Raw genomic sequence first — 25,115 nt, 5'->3', positions numbered from 1 at the left:
TTCCTATATTAACCAACGCCCTTTTTTCTCTATGTAAACATATTAACTGATGGCCATTGCCTCTTAAATAGTCATAATTAGCAGGCTAATCTATTACAGTCACCTCCTTCCACTCTTTCCAGTTGAGTCATATGCTTACTAAGAGATAGATTATCTGTTCTCAGTCTTACCTATTTGTTCTATCAGTTGAGTTATTGATAACTCATAGCTATCAATGAGTTTTGATTAATTTAATTAAATGTGACTAAAATAGGATGTGGGCTTCCCAGGAAGCATTAGTGGTAAAGAACCTGTCTATCAATGCAGTAGATGTAAGAGACACAGGTTTAATTTCTGGGTTGGGAAGATCCCCTGGAGGAGGGCATGGCAACCCACTCCAGTATTCTTTCCTGGAGAATCCCCATGAATAGAGGAGCCTGGTAGGCTACGGCCCATAAGATTGCGAAGAGTCAGACATGACTAAAGCAACTTAGTATGCATGCACACAAAACAGAATGTATTGCTTGTATGAAAACTACCATGTAATCTTTGAATGAGCTCAATAAAAATCACTAAAAACTGTGATAAAATTAGTTTAATCTTGGTAAATAAATACTATAAAGATATAAAAGGATTTTCATTTAAACTTGCTTCCCAAATTTTAAAAAATTGTCATCCCTTTTAAAGACACTAAAACTAAAAATGATCAGTTATTGATTATTTATTGGAGAATGATTGTATGGTATTCAGCATCCAAAGACCTTGACCCTGCATGCAAATATTTTTAAGTTATCTGTTTTAAGTTAAACCGTTCATAGTATGTATTGTGCATTATTTATTAAATTTATGATTCCTTGAGGCTCATAGACAGTTTTCCATTAATTACATCTTCATGGAAGGAAAGGTCTTTTCCAGGTTCGCACCTGGAATTCATTCCTATATGAATTCATTCAGGAATATAGAACTGACACTAAAACTTCCTGCTACTCTTGGAACTTTGTGCTGAGTCCTAGACTCAGTGTCTGGCATCAGTTAGAGACTGAAATAAAGCACAACTTTAGAATTCCTAGTGCCTCTCTTCTGGTCCTCAGTTAGGCTTTCAGAAAGCTGCTTTAAATGTTAAAGGGTATGAATGCAATAGTATAAATTCTACTTTGATAATGAAGGCATAATGGCTGATCAGTTTAGTTTATCTTTAAAGCAAAACAAGAAAGAATGAGCTCTCAAATGCTATCACATAAGACTAGTGTCTATGAGTTCTAGTACACTATTTTCAAAAAGCTTTATTCAATTTAACCTTGTTTTAAAGGCAGTAGTCTACAGTGAATAATTTTAACACCTAGAAATTCAGTTTATCCTAGTCATCCTCAATCTTGTCTCCGCAACCCCCTCCCAATCCCCCAGCTTGAAATAGTAAAACTCTGGGAATAGTTTGATTTGGTTCATTTTCCATTCTGCTATTCTTTTCAAGCTTGATGTGGATCAGGCTTATTTCATGGCTTGTCTACTAGATGACCATTCGACTATTGCTCTAACTGTGATTTTGAGAAAGCCACAGATTACAGCCATCTGAAATATTTTCCCAAATGACCCCCAGACAAGATTTTCCTAGGCCAGCACTCCTATGCTTACATTCAATCCTTTGAAAAGAGGGGATGGGGAGTGGATATTATTTGCATGAAGCCACTATATATATTTGAAATAAGAAAGACAAAGGCCTCTTTTAATTCTTCCCTGAAGTGTACAGTTAGCAGAGAAGAGTTTGCTAGGGCTTCTTAGATGAAAAGCATGGACTTGGCTCTGACTGAAAGGAAGAGATTCTGAGAGCTCAGATGTGGACATTTGCTTGAGAAAGAGCAGCACACTTGGAATAATTCCTAGCTGGGATGCCGTGATAAGAGAACACCTCGGCAAAAGCAACACGGTGAAGGAGGCCGGTGTACATCTCACTGCTACTTAAGTAGACTAGTATTTCCCCAAAGCCTCTTATGGGCTTGGAAGCAACTCCTATCTTAAAAGTAGGTATATTGCAGTTAGGGATATGACTTCATCAAATCTATGATTTTGCTGTATACTCGTTTAGCAGCATCAAGGCCCCAGATGAAATCAAAGTGGTTCCAATCCGGCAATAGTTTGAAGTAACGGAGATGCCTGATTTGGGGGAGTATCCTGGCCACATCTCGGGGTGTGATAAGAACATCATTTCCACCAGCCCAAATAGCAGTAGGTACTTTCATGGCAGTCAGGTCATATAGTGGAGGACGACTCTACGAAAGAGAGAGAAAGGACATTCATGACAGGAAGCTCCTCAGAGCAACAACTGACTTCAAATAAGTAGACAGACTACTAGATGAGTATTTACAATGACCATAGGAAGACAGCATGCAATGGCCCCTATATTCAAGGAGTGTGAAGGAACAAGGCAAAATGGCTAAATAAATATTTGCATATAAACTGTGGAAAATTCTGAAAGAGATGGGAATACCAGACCACCTGATCTGCCTCTTGAGAAATTTGTATGCAGGTCAGGAAGCAACAGTTAGAACTGGACACGGAACAACAGACTGGTTCCAAATAGGAAAAGGAGTACGTCAAGGCTGTATATTGTCACCCTGTTTATTTAACTTATATGCAGAGTACATCATGAGAAACGCTGGACTGGAAGAAACACAAACTGGAATCAAGATTTCCGGGGAAATATCAATAACCTCAGATATGCAGATGACACCACCCTTATGGCACAAAGTGAAGAGGAACTCAAAAGCCTCTTGATGAAGGTGAAAGTGGAGAGTGAAAAAATTGGCTTAAAGCTAAACATTCAGAAAACAAAGATCATGGCATCTGGTCCCATCACTTCATGGGAAATAGATGGGGAAACAGTGGAAACAGTGTCAGACTTTATTTTTCTGGGCTCCAAAATCACTACAGATGGTGACTGTAGCCATGAAATTAAAAGATGTTTACTCCTTTGAAGGAAAGTTATGACCAACCTAGATAGCATATTCAAAAGCAGAGACATTACTTTGCCAACAAAGGTTCGTCTAGTCAAGGCTATTGTTTTTCCTGTGGTCATGTATGGATGTGAGAGTTGGACTGTGAAGAAGGCTGAGCGCCAAGGAATTGATGCTTTTGAACTGAGGTGTTGGAGAAGACTCTTGAGAGTCCCATGGACTGCAAGGAGATCCAACCAGTCCATTCTGAAGGAGATCAGCCCTGGGATTTCTTTGGAAGGAATGATGCTAAAGCTGAAACTCCAGTCCTTTGGCCACCTCATGCGAAGAGTTGACTCATTGGAAAAGACTCTGATGTTGGGAGGGATTGGGGGCAGGAGGAGAAGGGGACAACAGAAGATGAGATGGCTGGATGGCATCACTGACTTGATGGACGTGAGTCTGAGTGGACTCCGGGAGTTGGTGATGGACAGGGAGGCCTGGCGTGCTGTGATTCATGGGGTCGCAAAGAGTCGGACACGACTGAGCGACTGATCTGATCTGATACAAAGGAGGGTATGTTAAATGCTATAAAACATTCCCCAAATACGATGGAAGTGAAGACAAAGAAGAAATTATTTTCAACTGAGGTTTCATGTAAAGAGCAGTCATTTGAAGGGCTTCCCTGGTGGTTCAGATGGTAAAAAGTCTGCCTGCAATGCAGGAAATTGGGATTTGATTCATGGGTCAGGAAGATCCCCTGGAGAAGAGCCTGGCTACCCACTCCAGTATTCTTGCCTGGAGAATCCCATGGACAGGGGAGACTACTGGGCTACCATCCAAGGGGTTGCAAAGAGTTGGACACAACCAAGCAACTAACACTGTCATTTTCATTGAAGAATGGTTGTATTTTAAAGATAAGGATGAAGGTGGGCAGGCAGATAGAGCATGTGCTTCATGGTCAGGAATGATAAGCTGCCCAGTGCACCCCAAAAAGAAACTATGTAAGGGAATACAGTAAGATATAAGACTGGAGACAGTCAAGGTCTAAATGCCAGGGTTAGGCAGTTGGGCATCCTTCAGAAGTTTTAGAGACAAGGGAGGGTAATTTCTCATAGCTCTGCCTAGTTTGTGGGATGACTTGAAGAAGAAATTTGTTGGGAATGCGTCCTGAAAAAAATCTAGGCAGGCAGTTTGGATTATCCTCAGAGAAGGATAACTGAAGCTGTTGTTTAGTTGCTAAATCATGTCTGATTCTGTGATGACATGGAGTATAGCCCATCAGGCTCCTCTGTCCATGAGATTTCCCCGGCGAGATTACTGGAGTGGGTTGCCAATTCCTTCTCAGGGGATCTTCCCGACCCAGGGATGGAATCCACGTCTCCAGCACTGGGAGTCCTATTCTTTGCCACTGAACCACCAGTGAAGCCCTCAGGTGAAGCTGTAGAGATGGCTAAATTATTCAAACACAAAGGGGAGCGATATGGGAAGAATTGTGGAGAATTCTGATAATTGAGAGCGGTGAGGGTTAGAGAGTAGCTAGTGAGAGGATAAAGAGAGCAATCAAAAAGGGAGGGAAAAAAACCGGAGTGTTACATTATGGAAATCCAAATCGAGGTGGTAAGTTGTAAGGAGTCTATGGTAACTAACACTACAGGTGAGAATAGGCAATTAAGTTTGGCAATTAAAAGCCACAAATGATCCCATGGACTGGGGCCTGCCAGGCTCCTCCATCTACGGGATTTTCCAGGCAAGAATACTGGAATGGGTTGCCATTTCCTTCTCCAGGGGATCTTCCCCATCCATTGGTTGAACCCAGGTGTTCCACATTGCAGGGACACTCTTTATAGTCTGAGCCACCAGGGAAGGTACCTTAAATAGAACAGCTATAATAAAAAGATGAAGACTCAAACTACCTTTTCCAGTGTTCAGGAGTGAGTGGAGAAGTAGAGATACTTAACATTTTTAGATATTAAAAAATGTTGATAAAAACAGAATGATGAAGCATGGATTGATAGAATTGAAGGCTTGAGGGAAGGGTTTCTGTTTGTTTTTTGTATGAAACAGTTGTTCATTTAAGATAGAGAGAGAAGCCAGTAAGAATAGATGAGAAGAGATGAGGTCAAGGACAAAGGACAGGATAACTTGGATAAGAGGACCATCATATTCTGAGAGTGAAAGGAAAGACAGAATCAAAAAGACAGATTTTAAGATGGATTAGAGGGAAGTTAAGAAATTTCATTCATAGAACAAATGATTATCAAGGGACTAGTAAGTGCCAGCTAGTCTACCAGCTGGGACAATACTGGTGAGCAAAACGGAAGGAAATTCCTACCCTCATAAGGCTTATATAAGTTAATCTTTTTATTCTCAAGAAAACATAGAATGGACACAGAGGTTGTGCTGGGAACTTATGAAGAGGACAAAGTGTTGAGAACGGAATAAAAATTGACTTCCAGTCCAGGTTCAATGCACGATACTGGATGCTTGGGGCTGGTGCACTGGGACGACCCATAGGGATGGTATGGGGAGGGAGGAGGGAGGAGGGTTCAGGATGGGGAACACATGTATACCTGTGGCGGATTCATTTCGATATTTGGCAAAACTAATACAATGTTGTAAAGTTTAAAAATAAAATAAAATTAAAAATAAAATAAAATAAAAATTGACTTCCAATGATACAAAATTGCAAGCAAATAAAATAGAATTGGCCTGGAGTAGGGTAGGCCCAGCTAGCTAACTGTAAATTCTGAGAACATTTACACTCTCAATATTTCACATCATACACTTCAATATTAAATCTTTTGGGTCAGTTTTGCCTCAATAAAGCTGAAAAAAGAGAACTTGATAATAATAGTTTTATGTATATGTGATTTTTTGGTCTTATTTTCTTGTAAATATAAACAATATATAAATATAACATGTTCATGAAAAACAATGAAAAAGAACAAAAGTGTGTGAAATCCAAAATAAGAGCCTCCTTTTACTCCTTTGTGTGCATCCACTTCACCTTTTCTTTCTTCCTTTTCTTGAGAGTTATCACTTTAACATGTGCTGTTTATTTTTTGGCCTTTTTCTAAGCATTTGCAAATATATGCATCTGTGAATTTATATTGTCTGAGAAACAGGAGAAAACTTTTGTGGGTAATGAAAATGTTCAATATCTTGCTTGTGATATGGTTACATGAATGGATATATTCGTTGAAACACTGAGTTGAACATATAAAATCAGTGACTTATACTGTATGTAAACCACATCTTAATCATGCTAATAAAAAATAATATAATTATATACCACACTCATTGTCTTATAAGCTAGCAGATTCATTTCCCTAACAATTCAATCTGTTACTGAGAAATTGAGGGCTTCCCTGGTGGCTCAGCAGTAAAAAATCCACTTGACAATACAGGAGACACGGGTTCGATCCCTGGGTGGAAAACATCCCAGGAGAAGGAAATGGCAACCCACTCCAATATTCTTGCCTGGGAAATTCCATTAGCAGAGGAGCCTGGCAGGCTAATGCCCATGGCATTACAAAAGAGTTGGACATGACCTATTGACTAAACAAAAACTGAGAAATTGACTGGTTTGATTGACTCATTTGAGGTCCAGAAACAATTTAATTGACCTATGTTTGCACCCATAGCTTTAAGTATGCCAGTTTGGGAAAATAAAGGAAAAATTTAATTTAACGTTTTTAGTTCATACTGAGAAGCCCAGCTGCTGGATGGCTAAATGAATATATAAATTTTGGTATGTAAAGTTAGAGGGAAAAAGATGCCTTAAGACTCAACTCTTCACAAGTGGATAATTCTCTTAACTTCTATGTGCAATTTTATTTTTTTCTGTTGGTGTCAATAAGTATGTATTCAGTTACTATATAAATTTTATCACACAATTTTAATTATTATGCAGCTATTAAAATTATATTAAAAATCTCTCTTGCAACATTAGTTATGTTTTGCTATGACTATAAGTAAAAAACAAGATTGAAAGTTGTGGAAAAGTAGTGATGTTGTGACTGGAAGAAATGTAACAAAATATTGATCCATCTAGTTATCTCTGGGTGGAGGGATTATAAACGATTTAACTTCCTTAGTATATACTTCTTTTATTTTTAGATTTTTTGAAATAAATAAATATTTAAAATACACTTTGAAAAATCTCTGTCTACCAATGTGAATGTGACCAAGTGCCAGCTAGGATTCTTTTTACTGTCAAATAATTTATCATTATAATTTTTCAAAGCCAGCCTTCTAGGGTTGCTCTGAGTAACTCACCTGATTGTAGTGACGCATGTTTTCAGCTTCACTTCCCCAGTCATAAGCTCTGAATTCATCAGAATGGTAAAGCTGGAATGAAGTGTTTTATAGAAAAGTAGTGTTCAGAATAAGAATTACGATTGTTAATAGCAAATCTTAGAAAAGTATACTGTATGCTGGGAAGAAAATAAGGCTTCTGCATCACCGGAGGATATAAATAAATTTTATCAGTGTGCAAAACAATATCAAGAGAAAGGGAGGCAATGAATTCCTTGGTTTGAAGGAAAAGCTAGTGAGAACCCAAGACTCACTGAGGGAAATCAAACGGCAGGTATTTCTCTCTGGGGAAGGCTCAGTTCTTCTGAGGTTCTCCAACTTTATGTTTAGTTTCGGCTCGGAGCCTACTTTACAAGCTCGTATTGAAAATGGGATTCATTTATGTGACCGACTTGGTCTGCACATACCTTGTTCTTTCTCTTAAAATCTGGGAAAATGCAACTATAAAGATGCAGAAAAAGGTTAAATAGAAGCTACCTGCCAAGCTTCTTAGAACAGACATGCTAACTCTGTCCTTTCAAATATAAAGAAAATAAGGGGAATGGTTTTCCGTGACAAAGACACTACCTGTTTTAAATGCAGGATGTTCTGTATTGATGATCCAGTGGGAGCATGGGACATATACACATCCATTCGGCTCTGAAGATAAAACAAAACATATTAAAGCAATGACCACCCAATGAAAAAACCGTGCCTTTAAGAAGCAGAGAATAATTATGCTAAGAATGAATAAACAAATATTGCAGTAGAATGGCAAGGCAGAATCCATTCCATTCCATTCCACGCTGTCTTATATGTTTCAAGTGGTGCATTTTATTTGAGGCTAACGTGACCCAACAAGAGAGGGCACAAAGAATAAGTTTAAAGCCTCTTTCCTAGGATTTTATTTTATTTTTTAATGCATTATATTATAAAATCAAGCTGACTATAGTAAGTGGTGGCTAATTCCAAACATGTGAAACTGCTACCTATTGTTGGACAACTATTAGCTTAAATTTGACCAGAGATGACAGGATGAAGCTGCCTATTCTCTTCTTCAGTCTTCACACTGAATATCTAATCTTCTAGGCAGAGAAAATCTCTGCCTTTAAAATGAGTTAAGAATACTGCATTAATTTATGTAATATGATAGATGCATCAAAATGAAACAAAGGGAACTTCCCTGGTGGCTAAGTGGTAAAGAACCCACCTGCCAATGCAGAAGACACAGGTTTGATCCCGGATCTGGGAAGATTCCACGTCGTGGAGCAACTAAGCCCACGGGCCACAACTATTGAGCCTGTGCTCTAGAGCCCAGGAACCACACTACTAAAGCCAGCGTGCCTGGAACCCGTTCTCCAGAACAAGAGAAGCCACTGCAATGAAAAGCCCATGCACCTCAACTAGAGAGTAACCCCCACTGCCTGCAACCAGAGAAAGCCTGCACAGCAACAAAGACCCAGCACAGCCAAAAATAAATGAATAAAAAACAAAAAGAAGAACCAAAGGAAAGCTGGAATTTCTAAAAGCATCAAATGGCCCTCGAATCATTATACATACCATATTCATGTTTTTCTTGTTGAATCCTGCCCATAAAGACATAAATTCACTACATATCACCCATAATATTATATTGTTGCAGATTTTGATAGAAGGTGACTTCCCTATACTTTCTTCTAAAAAGAAACCTTTGGTACCAAACAACTTCTGTAAAAAATAAAAAACAATTATTCTTTCAAGAATCATTTTCAGACTTCTTGACATTCCCTTCACCCTGGAATGAGACTTCTTAGGAATCTATTTATATTCATTTATTTTTTTCCTGTTTTGCTCAAGGAGACCAAGTTATTTTGGAAAAGTATTTATAAATCAATCTTTACCTAGGGAATATCAAACATAATTTACAAGGAGATGGTAGCAATGATCTTCAGCCCCAGATTAGCTAATTTATCCATTATGAAAGCTCCCCTGACATCAGTCCAATCAGGGATTACCTATATTTCTCATTAACTGGCAAGAGAAGTAGAACAGTTTCTCCTTTAAGGTCAAACATTGCCTTGATTAGGAAAGAAAAACAGGGTTTTACCCATGTACACATCACCTTTCTGGTAGTGTACCAGAGTGCGTGACTTTCATGCTAAAAAGTAGAGGGAAGTGTACTGAAGGGAGGGTGCCATTGGATAGAAGAAAATGATGTCATGGGCGACAGCGTGATTAAAACTTCTAGAGTTTATAAAAGCAAGCTTGGGTGGGGATCTCCGATGGAATGACTGGAGCTTCTAGGGGCAACAGATATTATGGAGGGGTAGGAGTAGAGAATGGGACTTAAATTGGCAGAGAGTTTGACAATAGGGAATTAGAAACTGAGATAAATTAGGGGAAATACCTACCTCAGACCTGACCTATGTAGGCAAAGCAATACATATGCAAAACAGGTATACTTAGTGATACATGTGTCTATCTCTGGATTTACTTTAACTAGTTTGCCTGCTTGGAGAAGGCAATGGCACCCCACTCCAGTACTCTTGCCTGGAAAATCCCATGGATGGAGGAGCCTGGTGGGCTGCTGTCTATGGGGTAGCACAGAGTCGGACACAACTGACGTGACTTAGCAGCAGCAGTTTGCCTGCTTAACTCTGCCCCAATGTAGAAAACATCCCAAATTAATGGATGCCAACACATTTTGAAATAGAACTATCAATCACACAAAAGGGAAGTTACATTGTGGTTTAGTCACTAAGTCGTGTCCGACTCTTGTGACCCCATGGACTGTAGCCCGCCAGGCTCCTCTGTCCATGGGATTTTCCAGGCAAGAATACTGGACTGGATTGCCATTTCCTTCTCCAGGGGATTTTCCCGACCCAGGAATCTAAGCTAGGTCTCCTGCATTGCAGGCAGATTCTTTACCAACTGAGCTATGAGGGAAGCATTGTACTCAGTCATTCAGTTGTGTCCCACTCTTTGCAAATCCATAGACTGTAGCTCTCTAGGCTCCCCTGTCCATGGAATTTTCCCAGCAAGAATACTGGAGTGAACTGCCATTTCCTCCTTCAGGGGATCTTCCTGACCCAGGGACTGAACCCATATCTCTGCATCTCCTGCATTGGCAGGTGGATTCTTTATCACTGAGCCACCTGGGAATCCCTAAGTTTATTGTTGCTGTTGTTCAGTTGCCCAGTCATGTCTGACTCTTTGAGACCCCATGGACTGCAGTACACTAGGCCTCCTTGTCCCTCACCATCTCCCGAAGTTTGCTCAAATTCATGTCCATTGCGTCGGTTCATGTCCATTCAGCCATTTCATTCTCTGACACCCTCTTCTCCTTCTTCTCTCAATCTTTCCCAGTATCAGGGACTTCTCCAATGAGTTGACTGTTCACATCAGATGACCAGAATACTGGAGCTTCAGCTTTAGCATCAGTACTTCCAACAAATATTCAGGGTTGACTTCCCTTAAGATTGACTGGTTTGATCTCCTTGGTGTCCAAGGGACTTTTAGGAGTCTTCTCCAGCACCACGGTTCAAAGGTATCAATTCTTTGGCTCTCTGACTTTTTTACAGTTCAGCTGTCACAACTGTACATGACCATTGGGAAGACCATAGCTTGACTATACGGATCTTTGTTGGAAGAGTGATGTCTCTGTTTTTCAACACATGTGTAGGTTTGTCACAACTTTCCTGCCAAGAAGCAATCACTTTCTGATTTCATGGCTGCAGTCACCATCTGTAGTGATTTTAGAGCCCAAGAAGAGGAAATCTGTGACTACTTCCACCTTCCCCCCTTCTGTTTGCCATGAAGTGATGGGACTGGATGCCATGATCTTAGGTTTTTTAATATTAGTTTCAAGCCATCTCTTTCACTCTCCTCCTTCACTCTCATCAAGAGGCTCTTTAGTTCCTCTTCACTTTCTGCTATTAGAGTGGCAGTATTTGCATATCTGAGGTTGTTGATGTTTTTCCTGTATATCTTGATTCCAGCTTGTAGCTCATCCAGCCCGGCATTTCTTATGATATGCTCAGTGTATAGGTTAAACAAACAGAGTGACAACAGACAGCCTTGTCATACTGCTTTCTCAATCTTGAATCAATCAGCTGTTCTATACAGGGTTCCAACTTTTGCTTCTCAACCCACAGACAGGTTTCTCAGAAGACAGGTAAGATGGTTTGGTATTCCCATCTCGTTAAGAGCTTTCCACAGTTTGTTATGACCACACAGTCAAAGGCTTTAGCATAGTTGATGAAACAGATGTAGACCTTTTTTCTGGAATTCCCTTGCTTTCTCTATGATCCAGCAAATGCTGGCAATTTGATTTCTGGTTTCTTTTCTTTTCTAAACCCAGCTTGGACATTTGGAAGTTCTTGGCTCACATAATGCTGAAGCCTAGCATGCAATATTTTAAGCATGACCTTACTAGCATGGGAAATAAGTGCAATTTTCCAATGGTTAGCACATTCTTTAGTACTACTCTTCTTGGGGATTGAAATGAGGACTGACCTTTTCCAGTCCTGTGGCCACTGCTGGGTCATCCAGATTTGTTGACATATTGAATGCAACACCTTGATGGCATTATCCTTTAAGGTTTTGAATAGTTCTGTTGGAATTCCATTGCATCCATTAGCTTTATTAACATCAGTGATTCCTAAGGCCCACTTAACTTCGCACTCCAGAATGTCTGGCTCTGGGTGAATGACCACATCAATGTACTAACCCAGTTCATTAAGATCTTTGTTGTACAGTTCTTTCATGTTTTCTTTCTATCTCTTCTTAATTTCTTCAATGTCTGCTAGGTCTCTACTGTTTCTCTCCTTTACTGTACCCATCTTTGGGTGAAATGTTCCCTTGATATCTCCAATTTGCTGAAGAGATCTCTAGTCTTTCCCCACAAAATATGATCCACTGGAGGAGGGAATGGCAAATCACTCCAGTATACTTGCAGTGAGAACCTCATGAACTGTACAAAAGAACAAAAAGATATGATACTGAAAACAGTATTGCATAGGAACCTGGAGTGTTAGAGCAATGAATTAAGGAAAATTGGACGTGGTCAAGCAGGAGATGGTAAGAATAAACATCAACATCTTAAGAATCAGTGAACTAAAATGAACGGGAATGGGTGAATTTAATTCAAATGACCATGACATCTACTATTATGGACAAGAATCCCACAGAAGAAATGGAGTAGTCCTCATAATCAACAAGAGACCTGTGGTGGATTCATTTTGATATTTGGCAAAACTAATACAATTTTGTAAAGTTTAAAAATAAAATAAAATTTAAAAAAATTAAAAAAAAATAAAATGTGATTGGAATTCTAAAAAAAAAAAAAACAAAAACAAAAAACAAAATGCAGTACTTGGGTGCAACCACAAAAGTGACAGAATGATCTCGGTTCGTTTCCAAGGCAAACCATTCAACATCACAGTAATTCAAATCTATGCCTCTATCACCTGAAGACGGTAGAGAAGCTGAAGTTGATCAGCTGAAGTTGAAGACCTAGAAGACCTCCTAGAACTAAGTTTATTAAACAATACCAAAAACCTACTATCAAATCAATCATTAGGGCTCATGAAAGTTCTTCCTTGTGTTAACGCACAAATTCTTTTTTTTTTTCCCATTCCTACCTCTCCACCACAAACCAGGATCTCATCTTAAAAATGAATTATTGATATCCTGACTTGTCTCTTTGATCTCATTTTGGCCACAACTTATTTTATCCTTCAATTCACATTTAAGGGGCAATCTTGATAAAATACTAGTCAATGAGCTTTTTAGAGAAACAAAAAGCAAACAGAGAAAAACTTTTAATGGATAAAGTCTTAAATTCACAATTGACCATCAAACCAGTTTTCCAACCAATGGAAAATAACCAATAAATAGTTGAATGAATAATTCAGCTGTAAAACATTTAGGCTTTGGCATTTTAGCTTTAGTAAATTGAAGCAAGCTCCCATATGGAAAGGGGTATATTATTCCAACTTATCTAACATCAAAGTCAAGGACATCAGCGATCAAATCGAAAAATGTCTTTCATTTGAGCACTGTGAATTCATTGACATGCCCAGCGGAACAAGAACAGAACAAGCAAACTGCCGTAGCAGTCAGCTCAGCTAGAAATTCTGACTTATACTCAGGTCTGTTAATAACTGAGTATAGTGAGTTATATATGAGAGCTGTAGACGCTGTGACATAGACACACACACACACACACACACACACACAGCACCTGACCCCAGAGTCTGGTATCTACAGATTTCAAAATGTCCTACTTTTGTTTCATAGATTTTCAAATAATAAGGGTCTATCATCCAAAAGGAGATCCTCATATATACTGTGGCAAAAGGAAGAACTTACCTTGATTGCAGAACTTGGAAGTTGGAAAAATCTGGTAAAAATGCCCGTGGGATATTTGAAAGACACCACAGGACCCAAGGCAAAATTCATTTTGATTCTTTGTGCCAGTTCAGGCATGGTGGCAAAGGCTACAAACCCTAAGAAAACACGAGATAAGACAATCTCATTAAATTTAGGAGTAGTGATGTAATGTTTCTACTAACCAAAGTGAAGCTCTCCTTTTTCATTTTATTCTTCTACTGCAGCAATTGGGGGGGATGAATTGGGCAACTCTTCTGAGTTATTCTGTAAAGTTAATCTATTTTCAACCCTGTCTACTCTCATATCTCCATTTCTTTCTTATTCTGGACATTTAACTTGGTTGGGGAAAGTTAGGGATAAATTGCTGAAGCAACTCCTGCCAAGTAAACTGAGGATGCCCTCAACCCCCACCAAGCGGGGGCTAAGTGCTGGCAGTATATTGTCACTCTACCCCAACTTTGAGATGACAGAGTCACGGAACCTCTAGAAATAAATGATCAGTTTGTAGGAGGTAAATCAATCGGCTCTTTATGCATCAACATATAGCTATTCTGGAGGAGGAAATGGCAACCCACTCCAGTATTCTTGCTGGGAAAATCTCATGGACAGAGGAGCCTGGCAGGCTGTAGTTTGTGGGGTTACAAAGAGTTGGACATGACTGAGCACACACACACACACACACACACACAGCTATTGCACAGTTTTTCTTTCTCAGAGTGGAACGAGATTGCATTGCTTCATTAGATGCTTACCAAACCTCCAGAATCTTCTCTGCTTCCAAAAGGTCCACCATGGTCCCAGTAAGGACCAAGTATCTCCATTTATAAAGCAATAGCATTGCATTTGTATCTAGTAATATGAGGGTGAAGGTGGTGGGGCTCAGGCCCACACAGGAAAGTCTATGTGGAGGTTCTCTTTGTTTCGGTTCCCTGTTGTGCTTTCCTGGGCCCCCCTCCATTGTGTGTGTGTGTGTGTGTGTTTATGCAAAACCATAGCAGAAGTTTTTTGCTTTTTTCTGAATTTCCTGTTGAAATATTGAAACTGTCTTAACCAGAAAAGGAGCTGGCTGGGCACTGATACAAAAACTGAAACAGGCATAATAGCTCTCCCTAGAAGATGTCTAGAAATGTGCAGAGGTAAGTTTTTGATGGTCATACTGGCTGAAGAGTCCTACTCCACGTGGTATTTAATGGGCTGGGCCTGACTTGTTAAAAGTCCTGTGAAGAATCGGTCCTTCCCACATAACAGAAATTTCTCTGCTCAGGATGCAAATCATGCTCACTGAAAAATGTCATGCTTGAAATGCAATGCAGAGCCCTGATAATCAAATTGACTATTTTCCCTGCCAATCAGGTAATGAGAGCATATTTAAGTCTTACCTACTTTTCTAGTCACACTCAACTCATCTTTCTCCATACAATCTCTCCACAGCACCCAAGAACCCCATCAGTGAAGTCAAGATTACCTGGTGTGAATTTTGGGTGCCATCTCTAATGTGTTAAAAGACCTTGAAGGAGCCAATTAATTTCTTTGAACTTCTGTTTTCTTTTTCTATGAGATGGGAATGATAGTGGTAGGCTTGTTCTAAAGCTTAGAGAGGGATATTGTAGGAAAGGTCCTGAATGAAAAGCCCTAAACATAGAAAAATGCTTCTGTTAGCAATTATGGTATGATTATTTTCCTGTTAGTGGCAGGTTTTTTGTTTTTTTTTTTTTTGTGGGGGGGATAGGGTCCTCTTAACTAGTTCTTCGATACTCCTTTAGTATATTCTCTCTAATGCTCATATGCTGCAAGCTAAGTTGCTTCAGTTGTGTCTGATTTTTTGCAACCCTGTGGACAGTAGCTGGCCAGGATCCTCCGTTCATGGGTCTCCGGGCAGGACTATTGGAGTGGGTTGCAATGCCCTTCTCCAGGGGATCTTCCTGATCCAGGGATCAAACCCAGGTCTCTCATGTCTCCTGCCTTGGCAGGTGGGTTCTTTACCACTAGCGCCACCTGGGAAACAATGCTCACAGCCTCACAGCTCTCCTAAATTTGTAAGCTGCCTATCAGTATAAATAGGCTTCCCTTGTGGCTCAGCTGGTGAAGAATCCACCTGCAATGCGGAAGACCTGGGTGTGATCCCTGGGTCGGGAAGATCCCCTGGAGAAGGGGAAAAAGGCTACCCACTCCAGTATTCTGGCCTGGAGAACTGCATGGACTGTATAGTCCATGGAGTCACAAAGAGTCAGACATGACTGAGCAACTTTCATTTTCACTTTATCAGTATAAAACACTGGTAAATACATGTTTGTTCTTGATGATAATAGTGGTAATGTAGGATTATTTATTATCTCTCACACAGTTTCACCCAAACTAAGAGTCCATTCTCATTTAACCCAGTTTCTTAAAATTAGAAATTTTAGTGGAAGATTGATAACAAATTCATATTTTTAGTAGTATAGGGTTTTTAAATTTTTATTTGGAGCTAGATTATTGATTTCTTTTTTGAAAAAATTTGGGAAACCATTAAGAAGTATACATTCAAAGTACATTTCTTGGACTTTTAAAAACCTTTCTATACACCGCTTACAGTTAATTGTATGCTAAGTCACTTCAGTCGTGTCCGACTCTTTGTGACCCTATGGACTGTAGCCCTCCAGGCTCTTCTGTTCATGGGATTTTCCAGGCAAGAATACTGGAGTGGGTTGCCATTTTCTCCTCCAGGGGCTCTGCCTGGGCTAGGGATCAAACCCGTGTCTTTTATGTCTCCTGCATTGGCAGGCGGGTTCTTTACCACTTGTGCCACCCATGAATCATACACTGAATGTATATGCCCAATTTACTTATTGTAGTAAGTTTTTGCATTCTGATTCACAAAGAAAACATTACTATTATCTTTTAACATTTGTTCAAATATGAATATAATCCCTCTTTTTTATTTTTTAATATTCCATGTGGGTTGTGAGGAAGGTATGATTGATGTATATTTAACATTCTTCAAGGATATTTCATGCCATTTGGCTTTAGTCTTTCAGCCTGGAGGAGATCTAGAGACTCAGTCTTCGGAAATATTTCTTTGGAATTCCTGGCAAATTACATCACCATCACAACTGTGCTGCAGTGATGGAAATGGATGAAAGATTCTTCCTACAAACTCAGTCTCTGCAATTCAGGTTTACAGCCACTAGAATTACATTCCCATCACAGGACATACAATTAAGGACACTGTAAATGTAGAACTGTGACTCTGTTCCTGAGTCCAAGGTGAACTCTTGCACGGCTCTGACCCTTGTAAAAATGTCGACCCTCGTAAACATACCTATTGTCGTACCAAGCGAATGTCCAACGAAATACAACTTCTGCTGACCAGTTTTATTTACAATGAAGTCTATTATTCCAGGGAGATCATATTTGGCCATTTCATGAAAGCTGAAGAATAAAACAGGACCTTATAAATATTTGCAGCTAAGTTCAAAACAGAGCACTTGCTCATTTATTTTTTATACACAGAATTTTGTGCTGTCCACTTACTTGGTTTGTGTTTCATTATTTATCCAGTTACATGTAGGCTATTGTGGGTTTTGTTTCCTACACTTTTATGTGTTACTTTCTAATAGCAGGAATGACTTCAAGGCTTGTGTATACTACATTTTCTGAAATTCAGTCTTGACATTCTTCCTCTTCACTCCCTTCTCTTGCATTTCTTTTGCTGCCCTTTACCTAACCTGGTTTGCATGCCTCTCTCTCAGTCTCTCCCAGGGAACTTCAAGATGCTTAGGGCCATTTAACACCCAGATTTCAAAATGGAAGTAACTGTAAATCATGATTGTATCATGTACTAGCTGAGTAGCTTTCCGTAAGTTACTTAAATGCTCTGAGCTTAAGTTTCATCATCTGTAAAATGAGCATGGCAGTGCTATATGGTAGGGGAGCTATGGGGGCTGGATAGTATTAAAGGAATGACTCTAGCAGCAATTAGACATTCAATCGGACGTTGCTACTATTATTTCTGTCCATATATGGTTATATTCAATATATACCAAAATCCTATAGTACTGGTTCAGCCAACATTAATACAAATGTTGAGAGAACAAAAAATGCCTATATAATATATGGTTGAGTTAGGTACTTCACAAACTAAGCACCTGCTTATTAAAAGAACATGAGAGGAAATATAGATTGGTACTTTCCAGTATAAGAGAATCGTTGTGATGCCTTACAGTAAACAAGCTGCAAGTTCCCAACCAAGGACCAGCTGCATGAAGTATTTCCTGATGCTTGTCCCTGGGCAAAAGCTCTGACCCTAACAATCTGGCCTATTCTTCCTTTCCTTCCAACTTGTCAGTAGGTACAGAAATAAGGTATGGAATATTTCATTAATATGGCTCTGTTCTAGCAGCAGGCTTCAAACAACCAGGGAGTTTAAGCCTGAGAAAGCATGCTCACTGCAGGCATCAGCCTGTTCTCTGATGACAGCAGAAAACACTTTCATTAAAGCAAGCAGTCAGCGTGTCAAATGAGTCTTTCCTATTGCCTATTAACAAGGTTGTAAAGATCTCATATTAGCGTTTTCCTGAAAATGGTATTCTATGCATTCTCAACCACAGTTCCTGTAGGTAAAATATAGTACTGATATACATCATCTTTGCAAAACTAATTGACAGTCCAAGAGAAAAAAAATTGTAATAGCATCACTAGGATAAAAATATAAGCTTCATGAAGGTGGAGGCTTGTTTACTCTTGAATGCTCAGGGATTAGAACAGTACATAGAACAGGCACTCAGTAAATATTGGCTGAATGAGTGCATACATTGTTCCAGAAATTTTCTAAGCTGTCGTTTGAGACATACTGTGTATTGGATAGAAACGTATGCTAAAATGACCTTGTTGAAATGATAATTCACTTGTCTGAGAATCAGTGTAAATCAGAGCTTCCTGCTGTTTCTTTCCTTTGAGCTGTTAGTAGAGACTGCAAGGAACTGTGTGACTCCAAGTATCATACATTATTATTAATACCATCCACACTATTATATTTAAAGGACTTGTCTCAAATTGTGTTCATGGTCTTTCTTAGATACAGTTTACCTAAAGGCCCAGAATTTCTCTTCGTTCACCGAGAGTGTTTTGTGTCTTCTTGACCAAGTGTTCCCCCGACTGTTTCCCATCCATACATCATAACCAGCATCAGCTAGAAGGAATCCAAGGCTGCCATTGGCAAAATTCTCAAGCCAGGAGGTATTGTCTGAAAACAGGGCATGCTGCAGATATACAACTGGTCGGGTACCTAGAGGGAGGCAAGAAGGCAGAGAGAGAAATTTATAACAACTAAAGCATCTCAGAAACATAAGAATCACACACACACACACACCACTGGAAAAAAACAAAACCAAAAAGAGACACATAATAAATATATTTTAATTCCCAATCTTGCCCAAATTCTATCCTCCCTTCTTAAGCAAAGTCTTTCCTATAAATGTTTCTCCTTTTATACTTCATAGTGGCTCCCCACAACTCTTCATCATGCTTGGTGTTGCAAGATTTAGCAAAAACAAAAATAAAGATAAACAAAAAGACCCAAGATGCCCTGTTAAATTTGCATTTCATATTAACAATGAACTATCTATTTAACATAAGTATATCATAAAATAAGGCATATAAAAAACTCATCTGCTCTTTATCTGAAATTCAACTTTAACTGGGCATCTCATATTTTATATGGTAATCCTACCCATATCTCACTCCCATTTTTCATTTTGAAGCTCTTGAATTCTTAAGCAACATGATTTTAGCCGCCTCTGAATGTGGATGGGAGATGAGATAATGCAAAGCGATCACAGTAAATGATTTGGTAAATAAAGACCACTGAGCCTTTGAAGATACTTTGCTTACTCTTCTCTCTCCCTTCTCGGAAGATTTGTGGTTACATTTCCCTCATAGTTCAAAAGGATACATGGCAACACTGTTTGCAATAGCCAGGACATGGAAGGAACCTAAATGTTTGTCAATAGAGGAATGGATAAAGAAGATGTGGTACATGTATACAATGGAATATATCTCAGCCATGAAAAGAAATGAAATTGGGTCATTTGTAGAGATGTGGATGGACCTACAGAGTGGCATACAGAGTGAAGTAAGTCAGAAAAAGAAAAATAAATATCTTATATTAGCACATATATATGGAATCTAGAAAAATGGTATCAGTTCAGTTGCTCAGTCGTGTCCGACTCTTTGTGACCCCATGAATCGCAGCACACCAGGCCTCCCTGTCCATCATCAACTCCTGGAGTTCACTGAGACTCATGTCTATCAAGTCAGTGATGCCATCCAGCCATCTCATCCTCTCTTGTCCCCTTCTCCTCCTGCCCCCAATCCCTCCCAGCATCAGGGTCTTTTCCAATGAATCAACTCTTCATATGAGGTAGCCAAAGTATTGGAGTTTCATCTTCAGCATCAGTCCCTCTAGTGAACACCCAGGACTGATCTCCTTTAGCATGGACTCGTTGGATCTCCTTGCAATCCAAGGGACTCTCGGGAGTCTTCTCCAACACCACAGTTCAAAAGCATCAATTCTTTGGCACTCAGCCTTCTTCACAGTCCAACTCTCACATCCATACATGGCCACAGGAAAAACCATAGCCTTGACTAGATGGACCTTTGTTGGCAAAGTAATGTCTCTGCTTTTGAATATGCTATCTAGGTTGGACATAACTTTCCTTCCAAGGAGTAAAAGATGCTTACTCCTTGGAAGGAAAGAAAAATGGCATAGATGATCTTATTTACAAAGCAGAAATAGAGACACAGATGTAGAGAACAAATACATGGATATCTAGGGAGAAAGGGGGTTGTGTGGGAGAAATTGGGAGATTGGGATTGACGCATATACACAATCTCTTTCCAACAATGAGGAAATCCACTTTATGGGAATACAGCAATTTCTCACGTGAGATATAAGCAACGAGTTGATGTAAGGTAGGCTCCACCTCCACATTGACTCCCTAAGAAGCAAGTCTGGCAGCAGTCAGCTAGATCAGTCTTGCCCTTTGTAATTTTCAGTTCTTCCCTGCCTTCAGAGAATTGGAATACAATGAGACTTCCTGTGAACTGTATAAAAACGAATCCAAAATTCAAACCAATTTTGATAAATCAGTCACTATCTTAATGAACAGCCAGTACTAGATTTTAGTCATGTGCAATTCTCCTTCTCAAGATAGACATGTCTTTTACCTGTGATCTTAGTGTCTTTTCGCCCATGGGGAATCCGATTGACGCTGAGTATGTACCCGTCTTGAGTGGTTACTTCATACTCCTCACTGGGGTAGCCATTATAGGTGATGATTTCACTCTGCTCAGTAAAAATAGAAGCATTAGCTACACATTTTCTCTAAAGGTTATCAAAAGGAGCTAGAACAAAGCAGCTAGTGTGTGCTTATTAGGGTAAATTATTTGAAATCTGCAGCCCCAGGTAACAATGAGATTAATTTACTACATAAAGTCATGATTAAAAAAATAAGTAGACTGTTAGAAAATGTCTGCTAGTGGTAAATGCTTTGGGGGAGTTGGAGATAATATCTACCTTTGACCCATTCTTCTAACAAAACTATATTCTCAAGTCAGTTGTCTCTTTTAAAGTACATATAGACATATTTTAATTGAAATGTAGTTAATTTACAAATTTGTGTTAGTTTCTGGTGTATAGCAAACTAATTCAGTTTTATACACATATACACTATATATATATATTATATATATTCTTTTTCATATTCTTTTCCATTACGGTTTATTATAGGATATTGAATATAGTTCCCTGTGCTAGGCAGGAGACGATAGGACCTTGTTGTTTATCCATTCTATACATAATAGTTTGCATTTGCTAATCCCAAACCCTCCCCGTTCCCCTCCCTTTGTAACCACAAATCTGTTCTCTGTGAGTCTGCTCCTGTTTCATTAGTTAGTTAGTTCAGTCGCTCAGTTGTGTCCGACTCTTGATAAGTTCATTTGTATCATATTTCAGATTTCATATGTCAGTGACTTCATATGCTATTTGTCTTTCTCTTTCTGACTTACACGGTATGATAATCTCTAGGTCCATCAATATAACTGCAAATGGCATTATTCTTTTTACAGCTGAGTAAAGTTCCATTGTGTATACACAAAATGTAGGTATTACATCTTTTTAAAGTTTTTATTTTATACTGGGGTATAGTTGATTAACAATGTCGTTTTAGTTTTAGGGGTACAGCAAAGTGACTCACACACACACACACACACATATATATATAAAACAATTGACGTTTATATATACAAATGTCAACTGTGAGACTGCACTTGGTTCAAAGGAATAAAACCACAGTCCAGTAGAGGGCAGTCACATATATCGTCCAGAGGGCTTAAAATCTGTGTTTGCTCAGTTGCCAGTCATGTCTAACTCTTTGAGACCCCATGGACTGTAGCTCTCCTGGCTCCTCTGCCCATGAAATTCTCCAGGCAAGAATACTGGAGTGGGCAGTCATTCCCTTCTCCAGGGATCTTCCCTACCCAGGGATCAAACTCAGGTCTCCTACATTGCAGGCATTCTTTACTGTCTGAGCCACCAGAAAATCTCTAAAAATCACTTATGTTTAATCTATATCAGAGATTTTATGCTATAACAGGAACTTCAATAATCTTACAACCTATTAATTTGCTTTACTTGATGTTCTTCGGAATTCTCCATCACTTACAGTACTCATCCACACTTCAGGATTTGCTTCTTTTTCCAAATTGAAGAATCCAGCAGCATTTAGAGTTCCACAAATCAAATAGGCAGTTGTTAGAAACAGCCACATGGTGGGAATGCCTGATAGAAAACATTTAATAACCACAAATTGTTATATGTCAAAAGTGATTAATGAAATGAAATAGTCCCCCCGTGAAAACTTGAATAACATCCTGAGAAAGCTGAGACAGTGTGGAAGGGAGTAAATACAGTGAGCCAACTCTGAACATGATTAATCTATTTTTTCACATAGAAACTGCCCTGACATAGTCCAGTTCCAGATGTGAAATGAACTAGTATGAAGGCTTATTTTTTCTCTTATTTTAATCCAGGATTTTCACTTAATTTGAATCTTTGCTTAACTGTGAGTTGCCAGGATATATAAAGATTCAGAGGACAAGTTTCCACACCATAGAGAAGCTAAAAGTGGAGTTATCCTTTAAGCTCCTCTAACATCCCACAAAATAAACAAAAACAATGAACAATGAAGCTTCAAACAAACAGGTTTATGGTGAGTTTCAAGTGATGTGAAAACAGGTTTATGGTGAGTTTAAAATGATGTAACTATCTCTCTTGTAAACAACCAAAGGCAAATTTTGCACATTTGAATGTTCAGTGTCTCTTCCTTAGCACAGTTTAAAAGCATGCCTCCTCAAAGCAGTTTGACCAACATCACAATGCAGAGTACTTATCAAAGGGGAGCTGCAGTTCAGTGGTCTGAATTTGAAGTCCAGCCTCACCATGAACAAGATTTCTGACCTTGGGCAAGTTATTCAGTAGCTTTGTCTCTTGTTTTTCCTGCTGGTGATATTAGGATAATAAAACAACCTACCTTATAGGATTGTAGGGAGGATCAGTGACAAGCATTAATCGCAGTGTAAGCTCTTTCATTATTTTTTTTTTTTAAATCTAAGAACGAGCAAGAGTAACATCAGAGAAACTTTGTGGTAGTAATTTAATGACAGACTTCTAGAGAAGTTCAGAGTTTACTTTTGAAGTTCAGTAGCTTTCCATAAACTTGCTATCTGGCTGCAGTTGATTTTATAGCTACAAATGTTATGTAATTAAAACCATTTTTGAAATTAATAATAGCTAATGTGTATTGAGGGCTCAGCTTGTGCCAGGCCCTGTTCTAAATGTTTCATGTATGTTATTTAGATATTGAAGAAATGCCATTGAAATAGCTACTGTTATTATCCTCATTTTATCAATGAAACTAGCGAAAGCTTAGAGAGATTAAAGATCTGTCCAAGGTTACGGCGCCAAGAGGCAACAGAACTAGGACAGGAACACAGGAAGCCTCAGTGCAGAGCCCTATCCCTGGCTCCCATGCCCCACCTGCCTCCCAGGTGTTCTGAGTCTTGATCTTACCTAGTTAAGAGAGCTTCCCCTGTTCCTCAGGACTCCTTATTGATGAGGGACTTCTGAACTTTTGCTTCTGACAGTGAGATATGATGACTGCAGCTAGAAGCTAGAAAGATGAGAGACAGGAAGCCCGAGGAAATGAAGAAATCCTGGACAGTGACACACAACCAAGGTTAACCTGTTTGACTGAATCCTCATTTCCACTGAATGTCAGTCACCCTTGGGAGGGTTCAGCAACATTTTCAAAACAAGGCAGCCAATGTGGAAGTGTGTACTCAGGATCCTAAGGCAAAATCAGAGTTAGCAGTCATCTACCTTCTCAATACCCGAGTTCACTATGAGGGTCAACTGAAGCAATGTTCGTGAAAGTGCTGACAGCCACCAGGTAACATGCAACGTGCAGGAAAGCGACTGATTGCAACAGGTGACAAGTTGAGGCCTTCCTGATTCACTTCTTTTTGTATTTTTTAAAATTTGTTTTTTAATTGGAGTATATTGCTTTGCAATGTTGTGTTGGTTTCTGCTGTACAACAATGTGAATCAGCTATATCCCCTTCCCTCTTGAGCCTCTGTCCCCCTGCCACTGTACCCCCATCCTACCACTCTAGGTCATCACAGAGCACTGAGCTGACCTCCCTGGGTAATACCTTCCCACTAGCCGTCTACTTCACATATAGTAGTGTATATATGCCAATGCTACTGTCTCAATTTGTCCCATCCTCTCCTTCCTCCCCTGTGTCACAAGTCCATTCTCATATTTGCATCTGCATTCCTTTCCTGCAGATATGTTCATCAGTACCATTTTTCTAGATTCCACACATATATGTTAATATACAGATTTGTGTTTCTCTTTCTGACTTACTTCCCTCTGTATGACAGGCTCTAGGTTCACCTTTGGAGAAGGCAATGGCACCCCACTCCAGTACTCTTGCCTGGAAAATCCCATGGACAGAGGAGCCTGGTAGGCTGCAGTCCATGGGGTCGCTAAGAGTTGAACACGACTGGGAGACTTCCCTTTCACTTTTCACTTCATGCATTGGAGGAGGAAATGGCAACCCACTCCAGTGTTCTTGCCTGGAGAATCCCAGGGACAGTGGGGCCTGGTGGGCTTCCGTCTATGGGGTCACACAGAGTCGGACATGACTGAAGTGACTTAGCAGCAGCAGCAGGTTCACCTTTGAGGCCAGAGAGTGTTTGGACATATCAATGTAGCAGAGGAAATGAACCCTTATGCCAAAGGGATTTGACCAGCTGTTAACTTTGGCATAGAGACCTGAGGAGAATGAAGACAATTTAGCCCTAAACCCCACCTGAAATACTGGATGACGGAGGCAGAAGTGCCTTCATTTCCTACTTCACTTTGAATGCTGGAAAAGCCCTAGCAGTAATTGAATCTCTTTCTTTTCCCAGTGGGAAGAATGGTAAGTTGCTGC

General features: G+C 39.5%; 1 protein-coding gene across 1 annotated transcript; it reads right to left on the bottom strand.

The window, feature by feature from the left end:
• Positions 1-449: 449 nt before the first annotated feature.
• LIPN (lipase family member N) lies at positions 450-23,860 on the bottom strand. Its single transcript, XM_006058438.4, has 10 exons — positions 23,689-23,860; positions 22,283-22,398; positions 20,787-20,904; positions 18,648-18,846; positions 16,882-16,991; positions 13,560-13,696; positions 8,769-8,915; positions 7,797-7,868; positions 7,191-7,262; positions 450-2,246 (listed from the first exon to the last, which is right to left on the bottom strand). Exons 2-10 carry the CDS (start codon positions 22,385-22,387, stop codon positions 2,013-2,015), a joined length of 1,194 nt encoding a protein of 397 aa, XP_006058500.4. The 5' UTR covers positions 22,388-22,398; positions 23,689-23,860; the 3' UTR covers positions 450-2,012.
• Positions 23,861-25,115: the final 1,255 nt, after the last annotated feature.

The sequence above is a fragment of the Bubalus bubalis genome, chromosome 23 (genome assembly GCF_019923935.1).
Source record: "Bubalus bubalis isolate 160015118507 breed Murrah chromosome 23, NDDB_SH_1, whole genome shotgun sequence".
Taxonomy (NCBI): Eukaryota; Metazoa; Chordata; class Mammalia; order Artiodactyla; family Bovidae; genus Bubalus; species Bubalus bubalis.
Note: the sequence above shows the minus strand (reverse complement) of the source record. Positions and strands in the feature narration are given on the sequence as shown.